At 39.2% G+C, this 23452-nt stretch overlaps 1 protein-coding gene across 14 annotated transcripts in view; it reads left to right on the top strand.

Annotated features, from left to right (window-relative positions):
* Positions 1-19155, top strand: part of PUM2 (pumilio RNA binding family member 2) — a 70053-nt gene extending 50898 nt beyond the window's left edge. For 5 of the 14 annotated variants that reach the window (XM_084513630.1, XM_084513627.1, XM_084513632.1 and 2 more), the window contains 9 exons: positions 874-1110; positions 7577-7844; positions 8392-8521; positions 10336-10470; positions 10731-10868; positions 12500-12625; positions 13618-13739; positions 15009-15201; positions 16148-19155. In XM_084513630.1, the coding sequence (XP_084369756.1) occupies positions 874-1110; positions 7577-7844; positions 8392-8521; positions 10336-10470; positions 10731-10868; positions 12500-12625; positions 13618-13739; positions 15009-15201; positions 16148-16279 (1481 nt within the window). In that variant the 3' untranslated portion in view covers positions 16280-19155. The remainder of the gene's footprint in view (positions 1-873; positions 1111-7576; positions 7845-8391; positions 8522-10335; positions 10471-10730; positions 10869-12499; positions 12626-13617; positions 13740-15008; positions 15202-16147) is intronic. The other 9 variants (XM_084513625.1, XM_084513624.1, XM_084513622.1 and 6 more) reach the window with 3 other exon arrangements.
* Positions 19156-23452: the final 4297 nt, after the last annotated feature.

Below are 23452 nucleotides of genomic sequence, written 5' to 3'. Positions count from 1 at the left end.
TAGGCGCTATAGTTAAATATGTCACTAGTATGCCACAGATAACAGAATTTAACATTTCTAAAAGCTTTCTGTTCTCCTAATTTATCCTAGACTGTTCATCGCCCTGCCGAATGATGCTGTGCAGGATAACCAGTCCTTCACTAATACTCTGTTAGCCAAACAAAGCTCGTAGTCTAATTTGTTTGTCAGAAAGAGTGATAGCAGTAAAATTACATTTTTAGTTTCTCACCTTAATTTTCGTATCTCTGCTCTGCTTCTCATCTTCTTCTTAGCCTACTCCCTCTTTATATTATCTTTCCAAAACGCTTCTTTGAGAATTATAATTCTCTCAGGGAATTTGAAGTAGTTTTTTTTTTTTTCCTAAAGATGAGGGGTTCACAAACAAGAGGAAGTTCAGAAACAGCTGAATAGTGACACAGTGTATTTTCTAAACTCTTAAAAATTTGTTTCTAGCCTTTTGCCTGCACTCAAGTATTGCTGACTAATAATTTCTGTTGGAAAAAAATTCTTGAAGAGTTTAGTGGGAATATCTTTAGAAGCACTTACTATATGCAGTGACACTGTAATCTCATAAATTTCATGTTTGTCCCGATGCCTGAAGCCAGGGTGTTCAAATGGAGTACTGCAATATTGCTGTGAGAAGTCTAGAATAAAATGTTGAAAGACATGGGCATTGATGAAATTACTTACCAGTGGTATGTTTATACCCACTTAGATTTACTTAAAAGCATGTGTGGTTATCACAGTAATTGTCTTTGTCGTAACGATTGCTGTAATTATTGTGATCGCATCTGTTATTGCCCAGCTGTAGTTGGGGATTAGGTTTTATTCAGTTGACACTGTGTAATTAGGGTCTTTTTATTTCTTCTTCAGTTGGCAGTTCTGCAAGTAGTAGTGCCACAAGGAGAGATTCTCTATCTACTAGCTCTGACTTGTACAAAAGATCTAGTAGCAGCCTAGCACCCATAGGGCAGCCATTTTACAATAGTCTGGGATTTTCCTCCTCTCCAAGTCCAATAGGCATGCCTCTGCCAAGCCAAACTCCAGGACATTCACTTACGCCACCGCCATCACTTTCATCACATGGATCCTCATCCAGTTTGCATTTAGGTAAAAACAACAAAAACAAAAAAGCAAAAAAAAAAAACCAAAAACCACGTTTTGTTTGTATGTGTGTATGTATTTCTATGTGTGAAATTATATGTTGCATAAGAGATGTCACGTTACCTTTGCTGTTGAACAGTTTTGTAATGAAGAGGGCCCCTTCCTGAAGGCTGAAGAGCACAGTCAAATGCTCGTTGATTTGGCAGTGGAGGGCACTCGAGCTTTTTTTGCAGTATCGGGCCAACAGCTGATTTTTCTTCCCTTGCAGATGGCCCAGTAAGATTTACCCATCCCTTTTGTACTATGTGAACTGTCTGCAGTATGCCGAGCGAAGGTGCATTATTTTTGTTTGTGCTCCAGTGTGTTCCCACTTACGAACGCTTTAAGACGAGCTCTGTGTGGAGCAGTGACGTGACTTCCACTGCTGCCCCTTCCCATGACGAAGTGAGCAAAGCTGTCGCTGTAATGTGTACCGAAGGGTGGTTCTGAACCAGGGAGCCTGCTACCGTACGGCCCCGATGCTTTGCCAGGATGACAAGTGCTTACCGCCAGGCTGGTGGAAGAAAAGAAAATGGATTTATTAAAGACACAGCAAAAGCTTTGTCAGGGGTGGCTCTCTGTTATCAGATGTATTTTTAAGGAATGATGACAGTAATCTCAGAATTTTTTCAGCTAGCTAGATGACACGGGAGCTCAATCTTTAAAATAAACATTAAAATCTAAAGAAACTCCACCACAGCCTACAGTATATTTAAAAGAGAATGCCTCTGACCTGAGGTTGCTTGATAAACTTTCCTTTTTTCACTGCAAGTATTTGCAGTCATTTAATTTGAATGCTAAAATTGTACAACAAAACTGGCTATGCTTATGAGATTGAGTTGCCTGTTGCTCCAGTGTGCACTCCTAGTAGGAAACCTAACCCCTGTACTTTGGTTTAGTGCAAATAAAACAGGGAAAAAAAAAAAAAGTTAAAAGTGCCCAGCAAAATGCACTTTGTGAGAAATGTGTGATTTCTGTAACAATGTTAAAAGTAATTTAAATATATTACATTTGCAGTTCAGTATCCCCTTCATGGTTATGTGCTGAATACCCAAAGTAAAGCTGGGCAAGGGGATGTTTCAGCACGTTTTATTTTTTTTACTTACCTTTTTTCCTTTTCCAGGTCTACAAAGTGCACCTTTGGGCTGAGACCAAGCATGGAAAGTTTCAGCCCAAATGGAGGCTTTTGAGAAAGTTCTGAACATCTGACAATGGGGTTATCATGGAAATCTTTTTCTTTCTTTCTTTCCAAAGTACTCTCACAATAGTTTTCATATTACTGAAAACTATACTTCAGCCAAATTTTGGAAGGCATTATCTAAAAATCAAAATATTTAAAGTCGTGTTGCTTTACATCTGAAAAAATGCTAAATAAAAGGCTTTTAAGTATTGGAGAAGATAAGCTGCAATCAGTATAGAGGACTACCTCTATCGGCAGAAATTGTTAATATATACTGATTATAATCTATTTCAGACTGTTTGGCAGTGTGAACGAAGTATAATATTTTGTTAAAATCGTGTACCAGATCAGTGTGTGAACAGCCAGAATGTACAGTTGTACTCTGAAAATTGACACATTTTTGGCTTCCGTGCCTGCAGCCTCTTCATCTTCCACAAGCAGTGGACTTTGTTGATGGGTAAACGTTTTGCTGCCTTACCAAACCAATCGGAAGTTTTGAATTTGAGGATCTCTTGGATATTTTCATTAAAAAATGCAGTGATTTTTTTAGCATTTCCTGCATTCTGCCCTTTGTGTTAATATTATCACGCAGTTGCATCCACGGTGCACCGTTGCGAAAAGTCCAAGACTTTTTCTGTAGTTGTCTGTCCCGTTAAATTTATTCTGCTTGTGTTTATCCAACACTCTTAGAAGATTTGTTTTGTTCTCAAGTAAAAAAAAAATACTAATAAAGGCAAAGCTTTTTCACCAAATAAGAAGTTACACCTGAAATCGAGCAGGGAGTGTGTTTTGCGAAGGGTCACCCGGTCACTTTTCAGAGTAGAACAACATTGTAAGTTCATGTCTGCATGCAGTTTCCATTGGTACTCTGATAATGCCTGTCAAATGCAGCTCTCCCTCCACCTTCAAAACTCGTTGTCCTGCCTGCTTGTATCAACAGGTTCAGCTAAGTTTAACTCCTGTTTTAAAATGGGCATCAAACTCGGTTGCTCCTGTTTCAGCCACCAGAATACTAGAGCACAATCCTGGGGAAGGGTGCATGGTTTTATAACCCCTTTGTCAGACACTGCTGCAATTTGTAGCTAAAAAAAAAAAAAAAAAAAAAAAAAAAAAAAAAAAAAAACACACAACACAACAGTTGCCCTTTTACAAGAAACTTGTGATATTTTGCTGTTTTTATCTCTTCTCACCAACTCTTACCCAACGTCCTAAAACGGGAACGCACTAATTACTTTGGTCTAGTGTCAGTTTTCCTGTATCTGAAGGGATTTATCAGTTTGTAACTGCTTCTTTACTGTAATCAGTTGGAGCAGCATGGTCATGAATTTGAACTACCCTTTCACTCCCAGGGACAAAAAGGTGAAAACAGAAGTATTTTTTCCCATGTTATAAAAATTCCTTTAGATTGGCAGCGCTTCCTTGTTGGATGGTACATTTCAGCGTTTCAAGGGTTGGTTTTAGGGATAGGATCTTCAAAATGTGGGCTTTTGGAGGTACTTCTATTCAGTCTGTGCCTTGCAGACCGAGCTTGTTGGTAGATGATGTCAGTGTTTTTAGGAACGGCTTGTTCGGGGTAATAGGGCTATGCCAAGGGACCTCCATTCTGGGGAACCTTGCCTTGCCTCTGTCATGTACCTACTCTGTAGGACTTTGGTAAACCAGGCATAATAAGCACTTGCATTGATTCCTAAAATGCATATGCATGGCTATACAGTCACACACACATACATAGTCCATTTCTCAGGAGTAGATAAAATGTGTACTCGTTTTAGCTGAGGATGAGATTAAGCTGATTTTTTTTTTAACAGATAAAAAAAATATTTTGTATAAATCAAGTTTAACATGTTTATATAATTTTATGTTTTACTAAAAAATAACAGTGCTGGCTGCATTTAAATAGCAGTTTCTGTGCAATAAATCTGTTTTATGTCTTGGTTAGAAATAATTGAACCAAATGCTTTGGTAATAAGTACTAACAGACTAATGCTATCAATAAATCTGTATAGACCTAGATAAATCTAGTTTTTAATACTTTTTCATACTACCTTTTACATTAAATATGTTGTCTAAGCTAAGGAGTTCAATAATTTAACATGATTTGTCTCCTTAAAGCTTAGTAAGGCTCTGTTTTAGATGGCCTGTATGCCTTTTATGCCTCTGAGCCTCTTCTTCCCTATGGACTAGGCACTGGGATTTGGGTTCAATTAAACTATAAAACAACTTAATATTATTCCTTGCTTTGGAGATCTTCCTTTTACAAGATCAGGAGTGATAGCTAAGTGATTAGCTACAAGCTCCTTGCTTTATTCCCCAGTGGTTTGTAATTATGTGGACACACGGATTCCTGACAGCAGTCTTCTGAAGTGCCAGCATTTGCAGAAAAGTTTAGACTAGGTGTTTTGATCTAGTAGGGTATGTTTTTTTTGTGTGTGTGTTTTTTCCCCAAAGTAATTAGTAAGAACTAGCACGTGTTACGTTCTGGTAGGAAGTCAGACTCTTTAAAACAATATTAGAAGTTCTTGAAGAGGATGGGGATGTGGTAGATGTGGTAGGCTCACCAGGAGGGTTTGGGTGACTAGAACTCACATTTCAGTTCTAAGCCATTCACAGTAAAAGTTTTTGGGAAGGAGGAGAGCAGTCGTCTTCAATGTCCACACTAAGGCTTATAGCTGGCTTTGGGCAGAGAATTTAATGAGAATATAATATTTAAGAAAATAGTCCTTTTTATACAAGAGTGTATTGAGACATAGCAAGTATCTGTGACAACAGGATTTATTTTGTGGTTTTCTTATTTTTCAAATCTGCAAAGTTGCCACTCAACTAACATTACTGCATAAATTAAAAAAGAGAAAAGCTATTTTTTTGTGGAAAAAAAATACCAAATCAGTTTTTCTAATAGTTTCCAGGGTTTTACAGCTTAAGCTTTTGAAGTGTGAGTTTCCTCTAGGAATTATGGATATGTTTTTAGCCATCCTGCATTATGACCCTGCTTAATGCGATCATCTCAGGTAGTTTTTCAGGCTAGAGAGGAGTCTCCCAGTTGCAGCATTGTGTTCTTAAGCCTTAAAAAGGGACCATTCCCAAGCGGAAGGACTTGATTGATAATCCTGAGTGTGAATTGTATACGTGCAGCTTTACTACACACATAAAACATTTATTAAAAGGTAGGAAGTTTCTTAATTTGTTTTAATTGTTGGATAGATTGTCACATTTATTTCATACTTACATGGAGACTCAAGTTAAAAAAATATATATATAAAGATGGATAAATGATTCCTGACTCACATGCGCAATTTGACTGTTCATGCTAATTAGACCCATGCAGTATGTAAACTCATAACTGAAACTCTCCTGTTAGTTTCTGGCAGAGAATTGAGCCTGTGATCCAGGAAGCAGTAGAAATGTTAGAACAGCCCATTAAGGCTGCTTTTAAACGGGCTTTGCTGCCCTCTACTGGCATTAAGTACTGTTACTGCACAGCACTTGAAGGAAGACAGGTTTCATTCCAGTGTTTTAATCATTTAGATCACAAAGTCCGTGTTTTCAGGTACACAAGTTCTCTGTTGTTTAGGAGGCCATTCCTAGAAGAAGAATCACTGTAGAGCATCACTGCATCCTGCTTCACCTGCAGAATGTTGGGTTTCTTTTTCCTTTGTCTGTTAGTATCATGTCGCTGTTGTCTCTCTTCTGGAAGTAGTGATTGTCAATGAAAACTAAAAATGATAGTTAAAGCTGTTTTTTTTTTCTGGCTATAAAGAATTAAGAGGCTTTAATTTTAAACAAAAGAATTTGTGGGACAAATTATTTACTGATTCTTTACTAATTCTTACCACTGAATTTTGAAAACTTGTATTTATTTTAGGGCATAATCCTGTAGAATTCAATAAATGTGATGCTTGATACGTCTTGCAGAGCACTAACATATCAGATCCTGGTATTTCAGTTTGACCTTTCGAAAAAGATACTTGACCATTACTACGTTACCAGCCCACTGTAGCTCTGTTGTTGCCTGGCCTTATAAATGCTTGGAACTGAAGGAAGGCTTGGCTGGGGCACTGTCAGCTGATACATTTTTTTGTTCACTGTGTAATAGAGCACCATTCAAACAGCACATACTGCAATTTGTTTAAAATTCAAATTTAGTTGCTTCTGTTGACTTTGACAGGGCTTTCAGTTACTTTCTAGATCATTTGTGGGGAAAATGAGAATATTTTTTCTTTTTCACTTTTTACTCGATGATTTTAGCTTGGTATTTTTTGGATGCTAGAGTTGAGGTATTGTGTCCTGCTTGTGTTACAGCAATATTCCTTTGAGAAAGCATACCGTAGTTGCAAAAGATGCATTGTTTGCATGCTTATTATGAAAATTGCTGCCTGTTGTGGAGGAGAGAGGCCTTGTGGCAGAGTTAGAGGGACGTGAAGTGGTGGAAGAGCAGCGTGTGAGGGGAAATTCACGGGGCTGGGAGAGGATAGCTGTAGGTGGGACCACTAGGAAAAGGACCTTAGCAAAGCAGTTCAGCTCATGGAAAGGAAGGAAAGACAAAGTGTAGTGAGTGGTGCATGTTTTCACAGCCAGGCGAGGACTTGATGCTTTTAAAAGGAACTTGTTTAATATGTTTTCTGGTTGTTTTAGAATTAAGTAGAGCGTTCTTAGTTTACCTGCTTTGAAATTTGACGCATTTAGTGCATAGAGAGAGGTACCAGATCTAAAGCCTGGGATGCTGAAGTCATCAAATTTCCTGCAGAACAGGTACAGCCTGACAAGAGGCATCACACATGCCTCCCCAAAAAAGCCCTTTCACACTATGAATTGACAGAAAGGAACCTCAGCAGGGACTGAAGGGTAGTTCAGATTTCATGGTCTGTTTTGAAACAATTGGCTAACTTCAAGACTACTAACAAGAGTCTGAATCATCTGAATTGCTTGTGGAGATCTGCCCACTAAGCCGAGGCCCACCCAGCCCTAAAGTTTCTGTATGTCTGGGTGGTCACTTTACCTGCTTCGTTATCCTCTTCTCACGAGATTTCTTTTCCTGGTGCCCTTCACGTAAAATGAAAACGAGGAGGAGAATGGTTTTATTTCTTGGCAGATAAAGCTATCTAACTCCTCAAACCAAAACGAGGTAAACGTAAATAACAAGACACCACTGTTGTTTCCTTTGGCTCCAAGGGTATCTGTAGTTGTAGTACACTTGCTGTTTTGCTGTTGTTTATTTTCCTTACGGCTTTCACTGACAGAGCTGCTTCCTTGTAGGAGGACTGACAAATGGTAGTGGTCGCTATATTTCTGCAGCACCTGGAGCAGAAGCAAAGTATCGCAGTGCGGCAAGTACCTCCAGTCTTTTTAGCTCCACCAGTCAGCTCTTCCCTCCTTCACGCCTCCGTTACAGTAGGTCTGATATAATGCCTTCTGGACGCAGTCGGCTGCTGGAAGATTTCAGAAATAATCGCTTCCCTAATCTTCAACTGAGAGACCTTGTTGGACATATTGTTGAATTTTCCCAAGATCAGCATGGTTCTAGGTAATTACTACAGTAAAGTTAATGACGTTTTACTGCTTTGATAATGTCATATTAACATTAAACAAGCTGGGACTCTTCTTAATGCAAAGCATGCTAGTAATTGGAGCACATGCTCTTACACTGACCTCTTTCTTTTCTAGGAAATTGCATTGTAACAGTAGTATAAATTTAGCTGCTTATAGAAGTTTTCAGGTTAGGAACAGCCTTATAACTAGGCTTGTAAACTCTAGTTTTTAAGTATCAAAAAGGTGTTGATTAAGAAAACAAAATATCTGGCATCTGGAATGTTAAAACCATTTTTAGCAATACATCATCAGGTACTTGTTTATTGTTCTTATTCTTTTCATCTTTAATACTTTTCAAATGAAAGTTTTAAGGATCGTTATACCGAAATGCATCCTTTCATATGCAAAGGCACTACTTTCATTTTAATAAGTTCTATAACGTTGAACGCTCGCTTCAGAGTGTTGAGGTGTCTCATTGAAACAGTGTTTGAGAGGTTTTCCTGTTGTTCATGTAAAGCATAATGTACATTTTTTGCACTTAGATTTATACAGCAAAAGCTAGAGCGAGCTACTCCAGCTGAGCGCCAGATGGTATTTAATGAGATCTTGCAAGCAGCATATCAATTGATGACTGATGTGTTTGGAAACTATGTAATACAGAAGTTCTTTGAGGTAAGCCTAACACAAAGTGTATGAACAGAAACTTGAATGAAAAGCTGTAAAGTCTGATTAAATTTAAATGTTTTTGTTTTTTTTTTTCTTAACACCATAGCAGAATTCTACTGGACTCTCACTACAGAACCCAGGGGTCTAATAGTGCACACGTGTTTTCTGTTCTGTTCCACCCCCTTTTTTCATAACAGGCCTGAGAATTATAGGCATTGCTTTCTTTTGCACTGGTGATACACGTGATAGTGAGCAGCATTGGCTGCACACTCGAGTTTTTAGCTTGATTTACGTAGACTTCCAGTTAGTGATGGGGATCACAAAAGATTTGAAGGATACTTGTAATGGTTACTGCATCTTGGCCAAAAAATGGGTCTGAAAAATGTTCTTGCACCCAGATAAATAGATGTGCGAATTTTGTCCAGTGCTCTGAAGGAACTTTTATCAAACAGGCAGAAAAACTTTGAGGAAGGACTGTCATATGATACATTCAGTACTAGTAAAATTAGTATTTAAAACTGCTTTGCTTTTGTGTTATTGTTGCCTTACCAAAGAGCTACAAGATTCAACCTGTGGAGAGGAGGAGAAAAGGCAATGCCTATGTCTTGTGGAAACAAAACAAAACACAACGTAGGACAGATCTGAAGCATGGTGTACTTCAAATCAAGGACCATATCAAAATACTTAGTTGGATAGAAAGAGAAGCTGGAAAGTGTTCAATAAGAAAAAGTTGCCCAATTAAAAATATGATTGCTCACTCTAAACAGGAATGTAATTTTTTAATAAGTCTACAAAGCCTACGAAACGGTGTGCTCATTTTTTTGGTCTTCTGAAAAGTGTGGCTGATGTACAGCATATAAGTTCTTGATCTTGCTCAAGAGAGATAATTATTGACCATTGAGAGATGTTTCATCTTAATTTTGCGTAAGAGTTCCCAAGAAAAATACATAATCCTTTACACATAGTAAGGGAGTTTGTTCATCATCTAAGTGGGAGGGACAAGTTGTTGGAGCTTTCTTCAGAGCTTTTGGTGACTACAAGTTTGGCGTTTAATATTTCCCACAGGGTTGTGTTATTCTGAAGCCAGTCTGGCATCTTCTTTGTTAAACAGGAAGCAAAACAGAAGGTTGTAGTGACACTGAGGAGGGAATGATATTGGCAGGAGCTAGCTACTGCTGAACAAATGTTAGTTAGCTTATACACTAATACAGCCAGCATATAAAACCATTTTGATTTTTCTCTGCAAAGCCTGAGTATTTCTAGATTTCCCCAAATACTCATGGTGAGAATCATCCTCCAAGGCACATGAAGTTACCAGGAAGCTGCTACAGGGCAGATGCTTCTTTTTGTTGTTTTTGGTTTCTCTTTCTCCTGTTACAGCTTGCTTACCGTACATAAGGTGTAAGGTGACCAATACAAATTTGAGATGGTGAAGAATACATAGTTTGAATTGGTATGCTATGGTAATCTGATGTAATTAATTTGGCTGATACCATTTGTCTAAATAAGTGGGTTATTGCACTTAAATCTTAATCTGTATTCCTACAGACAGGCAAGTATAAAGTACTTAGATTTTTTTTTTCTGCTGCCTTTAAAGCCATGCAGTTGAAAGCAGGTACGTGACTGGAATGTAGAATATTGCAGAATGTTGCACTGAGGGGTGGGGGAAAGCTTTTGTAAATATACCTGTCAGAGGTAAAAAGGGAAAAATCATTCAAGGCCCAGTAAATCTTTAATATATCATGAAAGTTCTGACTGTCATGTAAATTCCAGCATACTTCATGTCTTCATTTGTTAACAGCATATTTATTTTCTTTTAGTTTGGAAGCCTGGATCAAAAGTTAGCCCTAGCAACACGCATACGTGGTCACGTTCTGCCATTAGCCCTACAGATGTATGGTTGTCGTGTTATTCAGAAAGCACTTGAGTCTATCTCACCTGACCAGCAGGTAATTGTAAGTTAGAACAATATTTTTTTTTGTATTTCATTTCTTTTTAATAGCACCCACCTTTATACTTGCTTAAATTGTGGATGGTTCCCTTCATTATGAAAAGCCCTAGGGACCAAAAATAGTTTAAATTATAAGGTTATGATATGCAAGTAGATGACCAGTGCATAGGAAAAATGGACAGTTAGAACGAAAAGGAACTTCTCTTTTTTTTTTTGAAGAAGAAGAAAAATCACTGAAAAGATAATCTTTTTTTTTTTTTCCAGAACGAAATGGTGAAAGAGTTGGATGGTCACGTTCTGAAATGTGTGAAAGATCAAAATGGAAACCATGTTGTCCAAAAATGTATTGAGTGTGTTCAGCCGCAGTCGCTCCAGTTCATCATTGATGCATTCAAAGGACAGGTAGTGTTAACAGTTGGTTTCCTTTTCTGTAGGGTTGCTTTGATTTGCAGATCTTTTTCCATCATTTGCATATACAAGATAGCACTTGACACTTTACCAGTCAGCTTGTATTAAGTAGGATTAAAGGAGGGGATGATAAAATGGAAAAGCTGTTGAATAGACAGTTTCACGCTGTAAAAAGATGAATCTGTTAGAGCTGAGGATCTAGAAAACCTGTTTGGGTGTGCTATAAATACTGGTAGAAGTATTTGGCTTATGGCCAGGCTGTTAGAGTTTTGTGTTGTGCAATTTTAAATTTCCTTTATAACTTTCAGCATTGCTATTTTTTATGTAATAATAAAGTATCTGATCCATGGCATATACTTTTCATTAAAATTTCCTTTCCATTTTTTTCTTCTGTTGCTTATCTCATACGTCTGTCTCAGTGTTTTCCAATTAATACCTGTCATTAAGGAAATACTTTGAAGAAATAGTAATCTGTTCCCTACACATGGGCTAGTGTTAAGTGAAGGGCGGAAGGTATTTGTTTATTTAAAGTTTTTTTTTTATGTTTCCAACAAAATTACATTCATACAAGATTGGTATTGTGCCGTGGGCTAGAGAATATATTCTGTGACAAACATGTACTTTTATAGTCTCAAAGAATTGTAAAACATCATACTAACTTGGCTGTGTTGCTAAATTTTACTTTAATGGCTGACCATATGTGTTTCTTAGCAAAGTCTACGATAAATTCTCTTGCACTTACAAGAGCACTACCAGAATTATTGTTGTACGTAGCAGTAAATGGTGTACCAAGATGCTGAGGGGCAGGTCTTTTCACATCAAAAAATGTATATGGGGTAGATGAGCTGCAGTTTATAAACTATAAGTAGAGCCCCATTGACTGAGGCATGACTGCTTATTTACTGGACATCCATCTATAAATCCAAGTCATTGTAAATTTAGAAGTATATATGTATTGGCTAATCTCAAGTGGCAAATGAAAAATACTGCACTTCAGTCATGTCACCCAATGGTTATGTATCTTTGTCACCTCCTTCCACCATGTGGATCTCTGTTTGATCGGCCAAGATTCTCTCTGTTCAGTTCTGACCGATACTGACTCTTAAATAGTCTGAATTAATTCCCAAAACACAAAACTGACTTCTGGAAAAGGAATAAGTAAGATCATGTCTGTATGTTTTAAATGCTTACTTACAAATATTATATGTGTGACAGAGAATGTGAAAACAGTGAAAATCAGCTACTGTAATTGAGCTCCTTTTTGTAAAAGACAAAATCTTAAAATGAAGAACGAAGTTGAAGGCTTGAAAGGTGAACCATGTTTAACTAAGGGTTAGACTTTAGGGGTTTTCTTTGCAGTTAATAGGCTAGAAACATCATAATGAAAACTTGGTTCTTAGGCAGCTGTATCATTACTGGAGTCCTTGATAAAAAGGAATATTATAAATGGCCTCTTAGTCTTCTTTTCTGGCTTTTACAGGGGATTGAATTCTGATACTAGCAGGCAAAAGTGTTCATATTTTTATAGAAGTAGTTGACAAGTTCAGTTCCATTTTGAACATGGCAATAGTAGTGCATCTGTAAACTTCATTTGGATTAACTTAAATTTGCAATTCTATTTTAAGGTATTCGTACTTTCTACTCATCCATATGGTTGTAGAGTAATTCAGCGTATTCTGGAACACTGCACTGCTGAGCAGACTTTACCCATCTTAGAAGAACTGCATCAGCACACAGAACAACTAGTACAGGTTAGTATAGTCCTTTTTGCAATGCATTGTAAAGCTTTTTTATATTATCATAATTTATTCCCGTTTCTTAGTGTATGAAATAGCTTAAATGCATTTGTTTCCTTTTAGCATTGTAGACATTGATTTTTGTCTTTCTTTCCTTCCATAGTTTTAATGAAAATGAATTTGGAAGTTGGGAGGCAAAGAAGATATAAAAAGCCATTTCCTTACACTTTTGGCTGTAGCTTCAAGTATACATTGTACATGCACAGAATTAGGTTTTTGGGTTTATTTCTTTCTATATTCATTTATTGCAAAGATTGCCTTTTTGTAGTTTCTCAGTTCATTCCGGTGTCCTTCACATAACTTCTAATAATATCTAAACACAAATACGTTGTCAAAAATATACATTGTGCATTCCTACACACACAATATACATTGCATATTCGTACACAATTAGGACATTTCTTCTAAAAGAAGGCCAGGCCAAAGACCTTATACATGATTTCCTGTCTTGGTCTCAAATGAACAAAATTTATGGCTTTGAAATGGATTCAGGTTAAAATAATGGAAGAGACTTGTTCAGTAGGAATTTCTACATGTTAAAAGGCATGAATTGCCTTTTGCTTTATATTCAGTCTAGTTTACTTCTCAGCTTTTTGTATATAAAGTCTCTATTAGACTGCATTTGGGGAACCAAATTTCAGGGAAATCTTACAGCTGTTACAGAACGATGATCTTAATTTTGAAGACTTTTTCTTTAAGAGAATAAAAGGTACTCTAGCAAAATGCCATTTTTACAGATAATTTCCATGTTCCATGTAAATTTTGTGGTCCATTAAGTAATTCTTGATGCAGCGTTTTTTGCATCCCTTTGTTTCTGTGTTGTTGACATTACTGCAGGTTTCTTATATCCATATAAATAGTAAGTTGAAAGTTTATACAAATAGACAATAGCTACATGGATTGTTTGGTATGAACACAAAAGAAAATTGAAGTCATCTTATTTTCAGGATCAATACGGAAATTATGTTATTCAACATGTACTGGAGCATGGTCGTCCTGAAGACAAGAGTAAAATCGTTTCAGAAATCAGAGGAAAAGTTCTAGCTCTGAGTCAGCACAAATTTGCCAGGTATTGCCCAGCTTTCATATAATATTGAAGGTTTGCTAACCTTTTGAAGTTGTAGTATTGGATTTATTTAGTGTGTTACAAAAAGATTTGTTATTTTTCCCTTGTGTAACGTTTTCTGAAATTTCGTATTTTTATAAAGATGAACAGTGGTGGTATCTTACCCTCTGTGAAATATGGATTTGGGGAAAGAAAAGGGGAAATGCAACTCTCCAGTAAAACAAACGAGATTTTGTGGGTTTTATGGAATGTCTTGTGTTCACCCTCTACAAGTTCAGGGAATGGGGTTTCCAGACTCCAAGGAGAGGCATATGATAATCCCCAGAGCTAGGTGAAAAGCTCTCCTAGAAGTTGCTTGATACACTGCTGAGCTGAGACCTCCAGTTTTGTTTTTTTTTTTTTTTTCCTATCAGTCCAGTCAAGCAATTTCCAAGCATAAAAAGGCTAGCTGTAAAACGTGGTGCTTCAGCACGAAGCATTAGGAAGACTCAAAGTCTTTATTTAGGACCTAAAAATCATCCTTCAGTGTTTCTTACTGAACGGTACATTGCACCTTTTTCTAATGAAAATATACTTCAGAATTCATCCTGGATGGTATAGTGAGACTAACCTTGTCATCAATCTTAAGTAGAAACATGCCGTGATATTTTGAGGGCATGGGTTTTAAAAAATCAGTTGTATGCAAAGTAGCAAGTTTGTCTGGATTTTATTTTTCTTTGCCTAAGCAGAACTATTCACATTCTTCTTCTTGGAACTTGTTTAATTTCTAAAGCAGAAACTCATGACAAGAATCATTTTGTTGCTGGCTTATAACCACTGATAGCATTTTCAGCTTCTGAGACATCTGGAGGTTGTGGACTTCATCTACACAAAGAAATATTTGAGGGTTTCTCTGATTTAGGCATGCTCCTGAAAAGATCCTTTATTCAAAAAGTAGAAAGCCTTGTATCTGGCTTTCTCTATATCCTAAAAGGGTCCACAACTAAAAACAGATGTACTACAGTACATATGCAACCCAAGGTCCAGTATATCTGCCATAGGACCAGTGGAGAATCTCTCCTAAAAGTATCAGAAAATGACTTTTGGTGGTAATCCTTTACCTTCCTCAGCTATTACAGAGTAAAGGTTTGGAAATCAGGACTTAACATTTTTAGAATGGACTCTTCAGTAGCATTAAGGCACTTGAACTTGTTCAGATAAATGTAAAATCAAATTGCTACTTGGAAGAATGTTACATATTAAATCACAGGATGCATTTGTCTTATTTTTCAGCAATGTGGTAGAAAAATGTGTAACTCACGCTTCTCGTGCTGAAAGAGCTTTACTTATCGATGAGGTCTGCTGCCAGAACGATGGTCCTCACAGTGCCTTATACACCATGATGAAGGACCAGTATGCCAACTACGTTGTTCAGAAGATGATTGATATGGCTGAACCTGCTCAGCGGAAGATCATAATGCACAAGGTATATGGTTTTATTGCTTCAGAACATTTTCTCTTTATATTACTGCCTTATCTGCTAGAATCCCTTTCCCTCCAGACTTAAAACTAGCTGGTTCTGTAATCTAGAAGTTGGTGTATAAACATTACATTTGAGGGAATTTGATAAGGCATAATATATTCAGGTCTGTGAGCGCTGTTTTGTAAGCTGAAAATGTAAATCTATAGAAAAGTTCTAAAAGTTGGATTACAAATCAACTTTTGGTGTCAGCTTTTCTGTGAAAATACTTTTTTTTTTTTAACATTGAAAGTATTTGTCATGTTTATTAACAGAAGAAAGACAAGTTTGTCTTTTTAAAATAATAACAAATAATGCTAATATAAATACTTCCTGCAGTTTCCTCTGAAAAGATTCCCATGCTTCCAACAGGCAGTCACATTTTCTAGTTGAGAATACCCAGAGAGAAACAAAAATGCCATTGCCCCAGTTGCCCTGGGCTGTTTGCTCCCGTGGGAAAACTTTTTGGGGGTGTTCTCCTTTGCACTCCTGTGCCCCCAGCTGTTCAAATGCTGGGTTGGATTTGGGGAATGCCGTATGTGTCAGACAGTTCGGCCTCATCTGCCACTGTGGGTTAGGTCACACCTGAAAATACCCCCCTTAGCCTTGCCTGATGTGTTTACATCGTGTAGTACTGAGAGGTTTTTTGTTTTTTGTTGATGTTTAACAAATTCCAGTAGTCTAAAGTCTGGCTTCGCCCATCTAAAAACAAAAGTGGAGTCAGTCATCAGTTGAATTATTTATAATGTGACAGGTACACCAGTTACTTTGTGATTCAGCCACCATTTTTATATCTTTCCAGAAACTTCCAAAACTTTGACAGGTTTCTGTCATTTTTTTATAGAATTGCTCACAAGTGTAGTAACTCTGCTTACGGTTTTTGAGGAAAAAAATGATGGGTTTCTTCTTACAGATTCGACCCCACATCACAACTCTGCGTAAATACACCTATGGCAAACACATTCTGGCCAAGCTGGAAAAGTATTACCTGAAGAACAGCGCTGATCTGGGGCCAATTGGTGGACCACCAAATGGGATGCTGTAAAAGACAAAAAGGAAAAAAAAAAAAAAAAAGGAAATGGAAAAAAAAATTTATTGTGAATGATCAAAACATACAACTTAACTATAAATGTTCTGATTTTTTTAAATCTATTTATTGACTTTGTTCATCCATTTGTAAAATTTTTATTCTTTTGTATATTTTTGGGGAGTGAATTATAAAAAATAAAATTAAAAAAAATCTCCAGCCCTGATCCGGAGACCTATCAGATTGGACGGCTGGCAAAGCACAGAATGCCTGTATATGATGTAATTGTATCAAAATAGCTGTCACATATTTTGTAAATTTTTACCTTGTAAAGTCACTGAAATAGTTTTTAAAGGGAAAAAGTACAGTATTCTTTTAATACACTGGCTTGCAATCTGGTAGGTCTACCCAACATCATAGCACAACAGGTTTATAGAGTTGTATATAGAATTGATCCTTATTTTTCCCTTTCGTGTGAAGTCTTTTATACCAGATTAAAATTGATCAGCTGCATAAACATTATTTAACACGTCAAAAAGTTAAGTTGTGTTTTGGTGGTTCACAACATACTATTCAAAAAATAAACTGGGCACGCAAATTAAAATAGGGAATAATGAAACAATGGAAACTTCAAAAGACAGTTTTCACCACTTTGTGGACACACTTTATTTCTCTTTTTTTTTTTTTTTTTTTTTTAAATTAGTGCCCTAAGGTTTTCTCTAGCGATGTATTAAAACTAAAAGTGCTGTATATACTTATATATTTAATTGTTGTACAAGGTAGAGGAATAAAATGATGGTGGTACTTCCATTCAGTAAAGTACACTGTTGGAGAAGGAGTGAACCCTGTATTAACTTTACAGTCAGTTTTACAATGCAGGAAGAGTAGAGATTTGTATTTTTTTATTTTGCATATAGAATTGTAAGGATTTGGAAGTGTTGAGCATTTATTTTGCTTTCTCACTGTAGATGCAAAAAATAGGTATTGATGAAGAGAAAAGGGGCCACTGAAAAGTAAACTTGATAGCTCAACATTTAAGCATGATTGATTAAATATCCAGATAGCTTTTTTGCTTCCTATAAATATATGCATTGTATACGTGTAGTTAATAGGTGTAAGTTTACAGTTTGAAAACAAATCTCTTGTTTCGATGTTTATTACAAGCCTTGCTAATTTAGTAGTGATGCTTAACCTTGGTTGTACAGATGTACATTTGTAAACCTTCATGCTGTAAATGTAATTTGTTTTACCCTTTTTGGGACAAAAATTTGCATTTTAGTGTATATTCATATCCCCCTTCCCTTTTCTCCCCCTGGCATATAGTGTTGTATAATGTAAATTTATTTCAGCAAATCAAGAGTGATTTTTTTAAATTCTATCTTTATATGGTTTCAGAAATATGAACCGGCTTTCTTTTTATCTATTGTGAGAAACATTATGTTTTGTTTATAACATAGCTGTTGATTCTGTTAATATGGACACTTTGGGAAATCGATCTGTTCAAATTTTAAGTTGGGATAATAAGCATAGCAAGAAAGAAATGGACTGAAATACTTGGTTATCACAGAAACCAATGCTTCTTCCATCTTAATAAATGTGGCATGATTTTTTTGTACAGAAGAGTACTGTATTTTTGAATAGCCTTCTCCCAGCGTAAAGCAAATATGTATGATACTGTCAATTTTTTTCTCTGGACATATGACATTGTAACAGTAACATAAAGATGATGTACATTTACAAGCGGCCTTATGTACATTTCCCAATGATCTTTTTAAGGCAGAGTTGTGACCATATGTGTATAATTAAAATCCTTTTTAATCCTTTGCCTATGGAAATATTTTGGAAAAAAAAAAAAAAAAGCTTACTTTGTATATTCAGTTTCTGAAAGATAAAGGAAGTGCTTTGTATGTTGTCGAAGTAAGTATTTTGTGTAAAACATTCGTTTGGATGGCATAACCCGAAGCTGTGATCACCAAGATAGGTTGAAAGCAGTGTCGAGCATCGAGCAAATAAAAGGCTGTAATGGTAGGGCTCTGATCATGAGGAAAGACAATAGTAGTGGTATTAACTTGTGTAAGGAATTCTGTTGTGTTACTGTTTATATCAGGTTGACATAAGTCTTACTGAAGCATACATCTGAGTTGCTACTTTTTTTTATACGCTAGTGTTAATTCATCAATAGGCAAATGGGAAAGTTTCTTCTGGCCTACCTTTGGTGTCTGAATCTGTCATTTAACGCCTGCATTAAGTGATGTAGTAGGCCTAATTATTTTTAGTAATCGCATTTCTAATGGCCAAATAGTTTTTGAATGGCACTTCACAAAATTCCCTTCAAGAGGCACAAGCCTTGTCATTGGAGCCAGGGCTTTCCTGTAGTCACACAAAGGATGGCATTTGAGCACCTTTCTTGAACATGTTAATTCTCCAGAGTATTTTTTTCCTGTGCATAAATGTTGTATGTTTTTATCTGAAGAGCTGACATTCTCTCCAACGTGAGGCATTAAATTAGGCTTTTGGGAATGTCCAGGCAGAAATTGGTAGTGTCCAAGTAGCACTCATGCCATGGTTGAATTTAAACAGTCCTACAGCCATCATCCCTAGTGTTTTCAGTACCTTGAACATCTTCCACTTGCTATCCTAAAACCTTTTTTTTTTTTTTTTTGCACAAATTATATGCAGGAACGTGATCACTGGTTTTCCTTCCAACTGTTTTAGGCTTTGGGTAGAACCACTAGACTTTTTGCTATCATATTGCTTTTTTGATATAGATTGTTTATGGACCAGTTTGATTAGGTTTGACTCCAGGTGGCTCATATCGAATAATGTAATGCTCACGTGTATATACTGTAAAAAAATCAAAATGAAAATGTGTGAATAACACTGTGTGAAATACATCTGGTCTTGTGTTTTTCGTGCAGGAAACCAGCATTTCGTTTTGTTCTCAGTTACGCCTCTTGTTTGCTGTCTGTGGAGCTCAGCTTTGAAAAGGTACCCGCTTCAACTCAGTGATCTGAGGAGAATTATTTGAGAACCCTGTATTAGATCATGCAGATTCCAGCTCTGAGCAGCTAAACCATCATCATAAAAATGTTTACCGGTGGGTAATTAAGGCTACAGCCTCGCAGCAGTTCTTTTGCCCCACTGAAACCCTGATGAGTCCCCGAGCATTGGAGAGGGCTGGGAGTTGGGGCTGCTCTTGCCATCGTTGCACCCAGTCTCTTCTGTTACTCCAGGATTTTCTTTCAAAGGGCCACTTTTGGCTTAAGGTGGGAGTGAAGTGGTCTAACTGCAGGGCAGCGGGTGCACTTTTGGTATGACATTAACCCTCCTAAGTGGCCCATTACGGACACAGAAGCCATAATACCATTACTTCCATTGCTGACTGTGATCCCCTCATGTTCTTTTTCACTGGAGTCCAGGGAACCTTGAAGCTTCTGCAGCCATCATATCTAGGTGCCTGAGGGTGCTGATGGCGCTGAGACACTGCTGTAGTCACTCCTCACCTGGGGACCAGGCATTTTTCCTCCTGGCCTGCTGTGCAGCAGTCTGGTGAGTTGGTTGATCTGTCAACCAGTTTCACGCCACGAGAATGATGTTCAGCATGCCAGTACCTAGGAAAAAGGGTAAAGAGTGAGGTGGCCGCTCCCACTGTATGGCATTCAGGGAAATATAAATGAGAGAAAAATCGCAAAAGAGTTTTAAGATCTTGTGGCTGGTACTGAAAGTCACAGACTACATCTAAGTCATGCAGCTGGGGAGAAAACCCAATGCCAACTCCACAGATAAACAATTTTCCACTTGATGGTTGCAGTCAGGTCACCCCAGAGCTGTAATGCTGAATTTTACGTGGAGAATGGTGGCTGGTCATCATCCATCCAGGTGGCTGGCACCTTGTTCTGGAGCTTTGCTCAGTGGTGGTGTAGCTCTGTGTTGCTGCTTGAGAAAAAAAAAAAAAAAAAAGGAAAACACGTCTTGTATCTGATCTTTGCTGTCCCCTGTCCCTGTCCTGGTCTCCAACCTGCAGCTGTCACTTTGTTGACACAAAGGTCCACGTCTTGTAGAGCTCTGATAGTGTTGTGGACAATGCTGATGACAGGAGGCGTGTGCTACAGCCACACTACGTCACGCTGCCCAAAGAGTTTCAACTTGGAGTATTCTCCGTGGTTGTAAACGATGTTGGAGCTCTCACAGGCTCCATCCATGCCTGAAAATTGCTCAGTCAAGCACCTTTGGGCTTGGGAATGGAGAAGCTTGGTTCCTCTCAGGGACAGCAAATCCCATCAGGCACATGCTTGGTTCCTCAAAGTCCAGAACTGGGCTAGAGATTTGGGAAAACGTAGCAAATATTTAGATCCTGCCACCCCGAAAGATGCTCAGAGTGATGCTGCAGAAGGAGCCGGGGATGTTGCAGCACTCCTGCGTGGCAGAGCAGCCCAGGCCTTCCCTGCTCCCTCATCAGAAGGGTTAGAAAGTGGCACCATTGTCACAGAAAGCAGTCGTGGTCACCTCCTCCCAGTCGTAAAGGATGGAGAGATGGCCAAAGGCTGACGGCACTCCAGCTCCAACACGGTCAGGGGTGTTCCTGGCTGCTCATGCACTGCCTGTGCTAGGGACGGGAGGCAGCTGCTTTATCCGGGACTGAACCACAGCCCGGTGTTACACACTGGGTTTTGTAACACAGAGGCTGTCAGAAAGCTGCCACCCTGTGCCAGGAGAACAGCACTCGGTGTGACCGCCCTGCTGGTGCTCCTCAGCAGCGTGGTGCAGGAGCATTTCCTCCATCAGCCCCGTGGACAGAGCTTAGCTTCCTTGGAATTAGTTTCCTTTATCAGCCTCGTGGGTCCGAACCCACTTCTCTCACTCCACAGGAGCGTGGCCTAACCACGGGGAGCTGGGCGGGTTCACGTCACTGGATTTGGGCTGGGCTTGGAGCAGGGCTGGAACCACGGGTTGCATCACAGCAGCACAAGATGGAGCATGACTGAAGCGCGCAGGTGGGAGTGGGGAGGCCCTGCCCCGGAGATCCTTGTCTCCACCTTGCTTCTCCCAGGCTCACTTAACGTAAAACACATCTTGGGAGCAGCACAGCCCCATCCTTAAACTGGAAACTCTCTGTGAGGCTTCTTTATGTAGCAGCTGGAGAGGAAGGAGTCTTATCCCTGAAGTCCCTCTTCATTGTGTGAGGAAGAATCACGTTTCTTCCCTGCCAAGCCTGGCAGGGAGCAGGGAGACAAACCTTCCCCTTCCCACAGGGCACGGGTGCCGGAGGCTGCTTGGGGCTGGCTTGCTGTGCTGCTGATCACAAGGCAGGCTCACACGCCACGGATAACCCTTATCGCTTTTCCTCTTCAGCACCAGGAACTCTTCTCACTGCTCCCCATGCAGGCAAGGAGGGAGTCAGGCGCCCACAAGTTCCCACAAGCGAGGTCCTGGGAAGGTTTCCGCTCCCCAGTGGGTCGGCCTCAGCCCTGTTCCCTGTTCCTTGGTGTAGCTGCTGCCGTCCAGAGGCTGGTGGAACGATGAGAGCAATTGGTCATTAAGCAAGGGTTACGGAGAGCTGAAGAGCCAAGGGTGGACAACCTCAGCACAAGCCACAGAACCAATTCCTCCCCCCATGGAGGGATGGGATGAATGGAGCGGAGTTCACCCATCAGCTCCAGGCTATATGCTGGTCTCATTCAAATGGGCCACGTGGCTCTTAAAAAAAAAAAAAGGCTTTTTGTTCAAAAAGTGACCATCCTAAGTACTCCGAGACTCACATGATACCTCCGACTTCCTTGAAATGTCATGTGTCTCAGAACCCGGGGCTTGGTATTCACCCCACTTCAGGAGCACTATGCACTTGGGTCCTGCTGGGAAAAGGGCAGCTCTACCCTCCCTGGGACACATGGGGAACCAAAAGCCCGGAGATCTGATGGGGGCAGTGAAGATCACTCACTCCGCGTGTCTGTGGGCGCTGTGCAGCTCCCGCTGTCCTCTCAGAGAGGGGATGCTCCTGGGATCCCAGCTCACAGCCTCTTCTGTTTAGGTGTGGGCACTTCCATGCGGACACATACCCCAGGAGATGATCCTGTTGCCTGCTGCGGTGCCTGGTGTCATTCGAGGCACCCTGGGGCACCCAAAACATCCAGATGGGGCAAGGAAACATCAGCTTAGCCTCTAGCTTCTGCTCCAGAAGGGCATCGATGATGGCACCGGGCACCTGCATACAGGCAATGGGTCTCTTCACCCAGAAGGCACCAGAAATCGATTAGCAATTTCTGATAAATCTGTAAAATAAAATAAATCGGGTTAAAAGAGGGTAGAAGGTAGGGATAGGTCCAAAGGGTTTGCTAGGGATGGGAGTGGGAGCAGCTTTATGTTGTGGAATAGGATGGGACAATAATAATAAAAAGGCACCTTTATGCACAGCAAAACTTTCACTCCAAGCCTCCCTGTGACGTACAGTTAACATCATGATCAACTAAAAGAAGAAATAAGATTTTTTTTTAAAGGGAGGAAAAAAAAAAAAAGGCAAAATACCTGTGTATTTTACACCTAAAATACCTAAACAATTTAAAAAAACTATTAAAATGCCTAATTAAAATTTGCCACATCAGCCAGTGCTGCTCGTACCGCCTGGAGGGGTACGGTGGTGGAGCCTCCGAGACAGCCGGAATCTGCGGAAATGTGTGAGTGGCCTCGAAATGCTAAATGAAGGATGATAATTACAACAGGATGCATCCTTTTGGTTAATCGGGAGGAAAGCCTGTGTGTTACATCACACGGAACTGATGGCGTAGCCGCAGCTGATGGCTGGAGTCGGTTATAGGAGCTGAAGTTAGCCCAGGTGCAGCATTCCTCAGGTCCTCAGCTAGTCTGGGGTCCAGATCACACCAGCTTACTGAAAAAAAAAAAAAAGAAAGAAAGAAAGAAAACAAAAAAATAGCATTTTTTTTCACATTGCTACAAATGTCCAGCAGGCAGTTACAGAAATTGAGCTAAAGCCTCTGATGCAGCCTAACCCTGCCCTCAATGGCTGCTCTGCTGCAGCATCTGCTTCTTCCCAGACCACAGCCCTTTTGCATACGTGGGAGTATTAAACCTGCTTTGGCAGAATTCCTGGAGCTATACGTGCTCATTCAGATGTAGCAGAAACACCTACCCCAAGTCACTTGGCTGCTCGCAAGTGGCAGTGTGAGAGCGCGTGGT

The sequence above is a fragment of the Aythya ferina genome, assembly GCF_964211825.1.
Source record: "Aythya ferina genome assembly, chromosome: 3".
Taxonomy (NCBI): Eukaryota; Metazoa; Chordata; class Aves; order Anseriformes; family Anatidae; genus Aythya; species Aythya ferina.
This window is presented reverse-complemented; position numbering and strand designations above follow the sequence as displayed.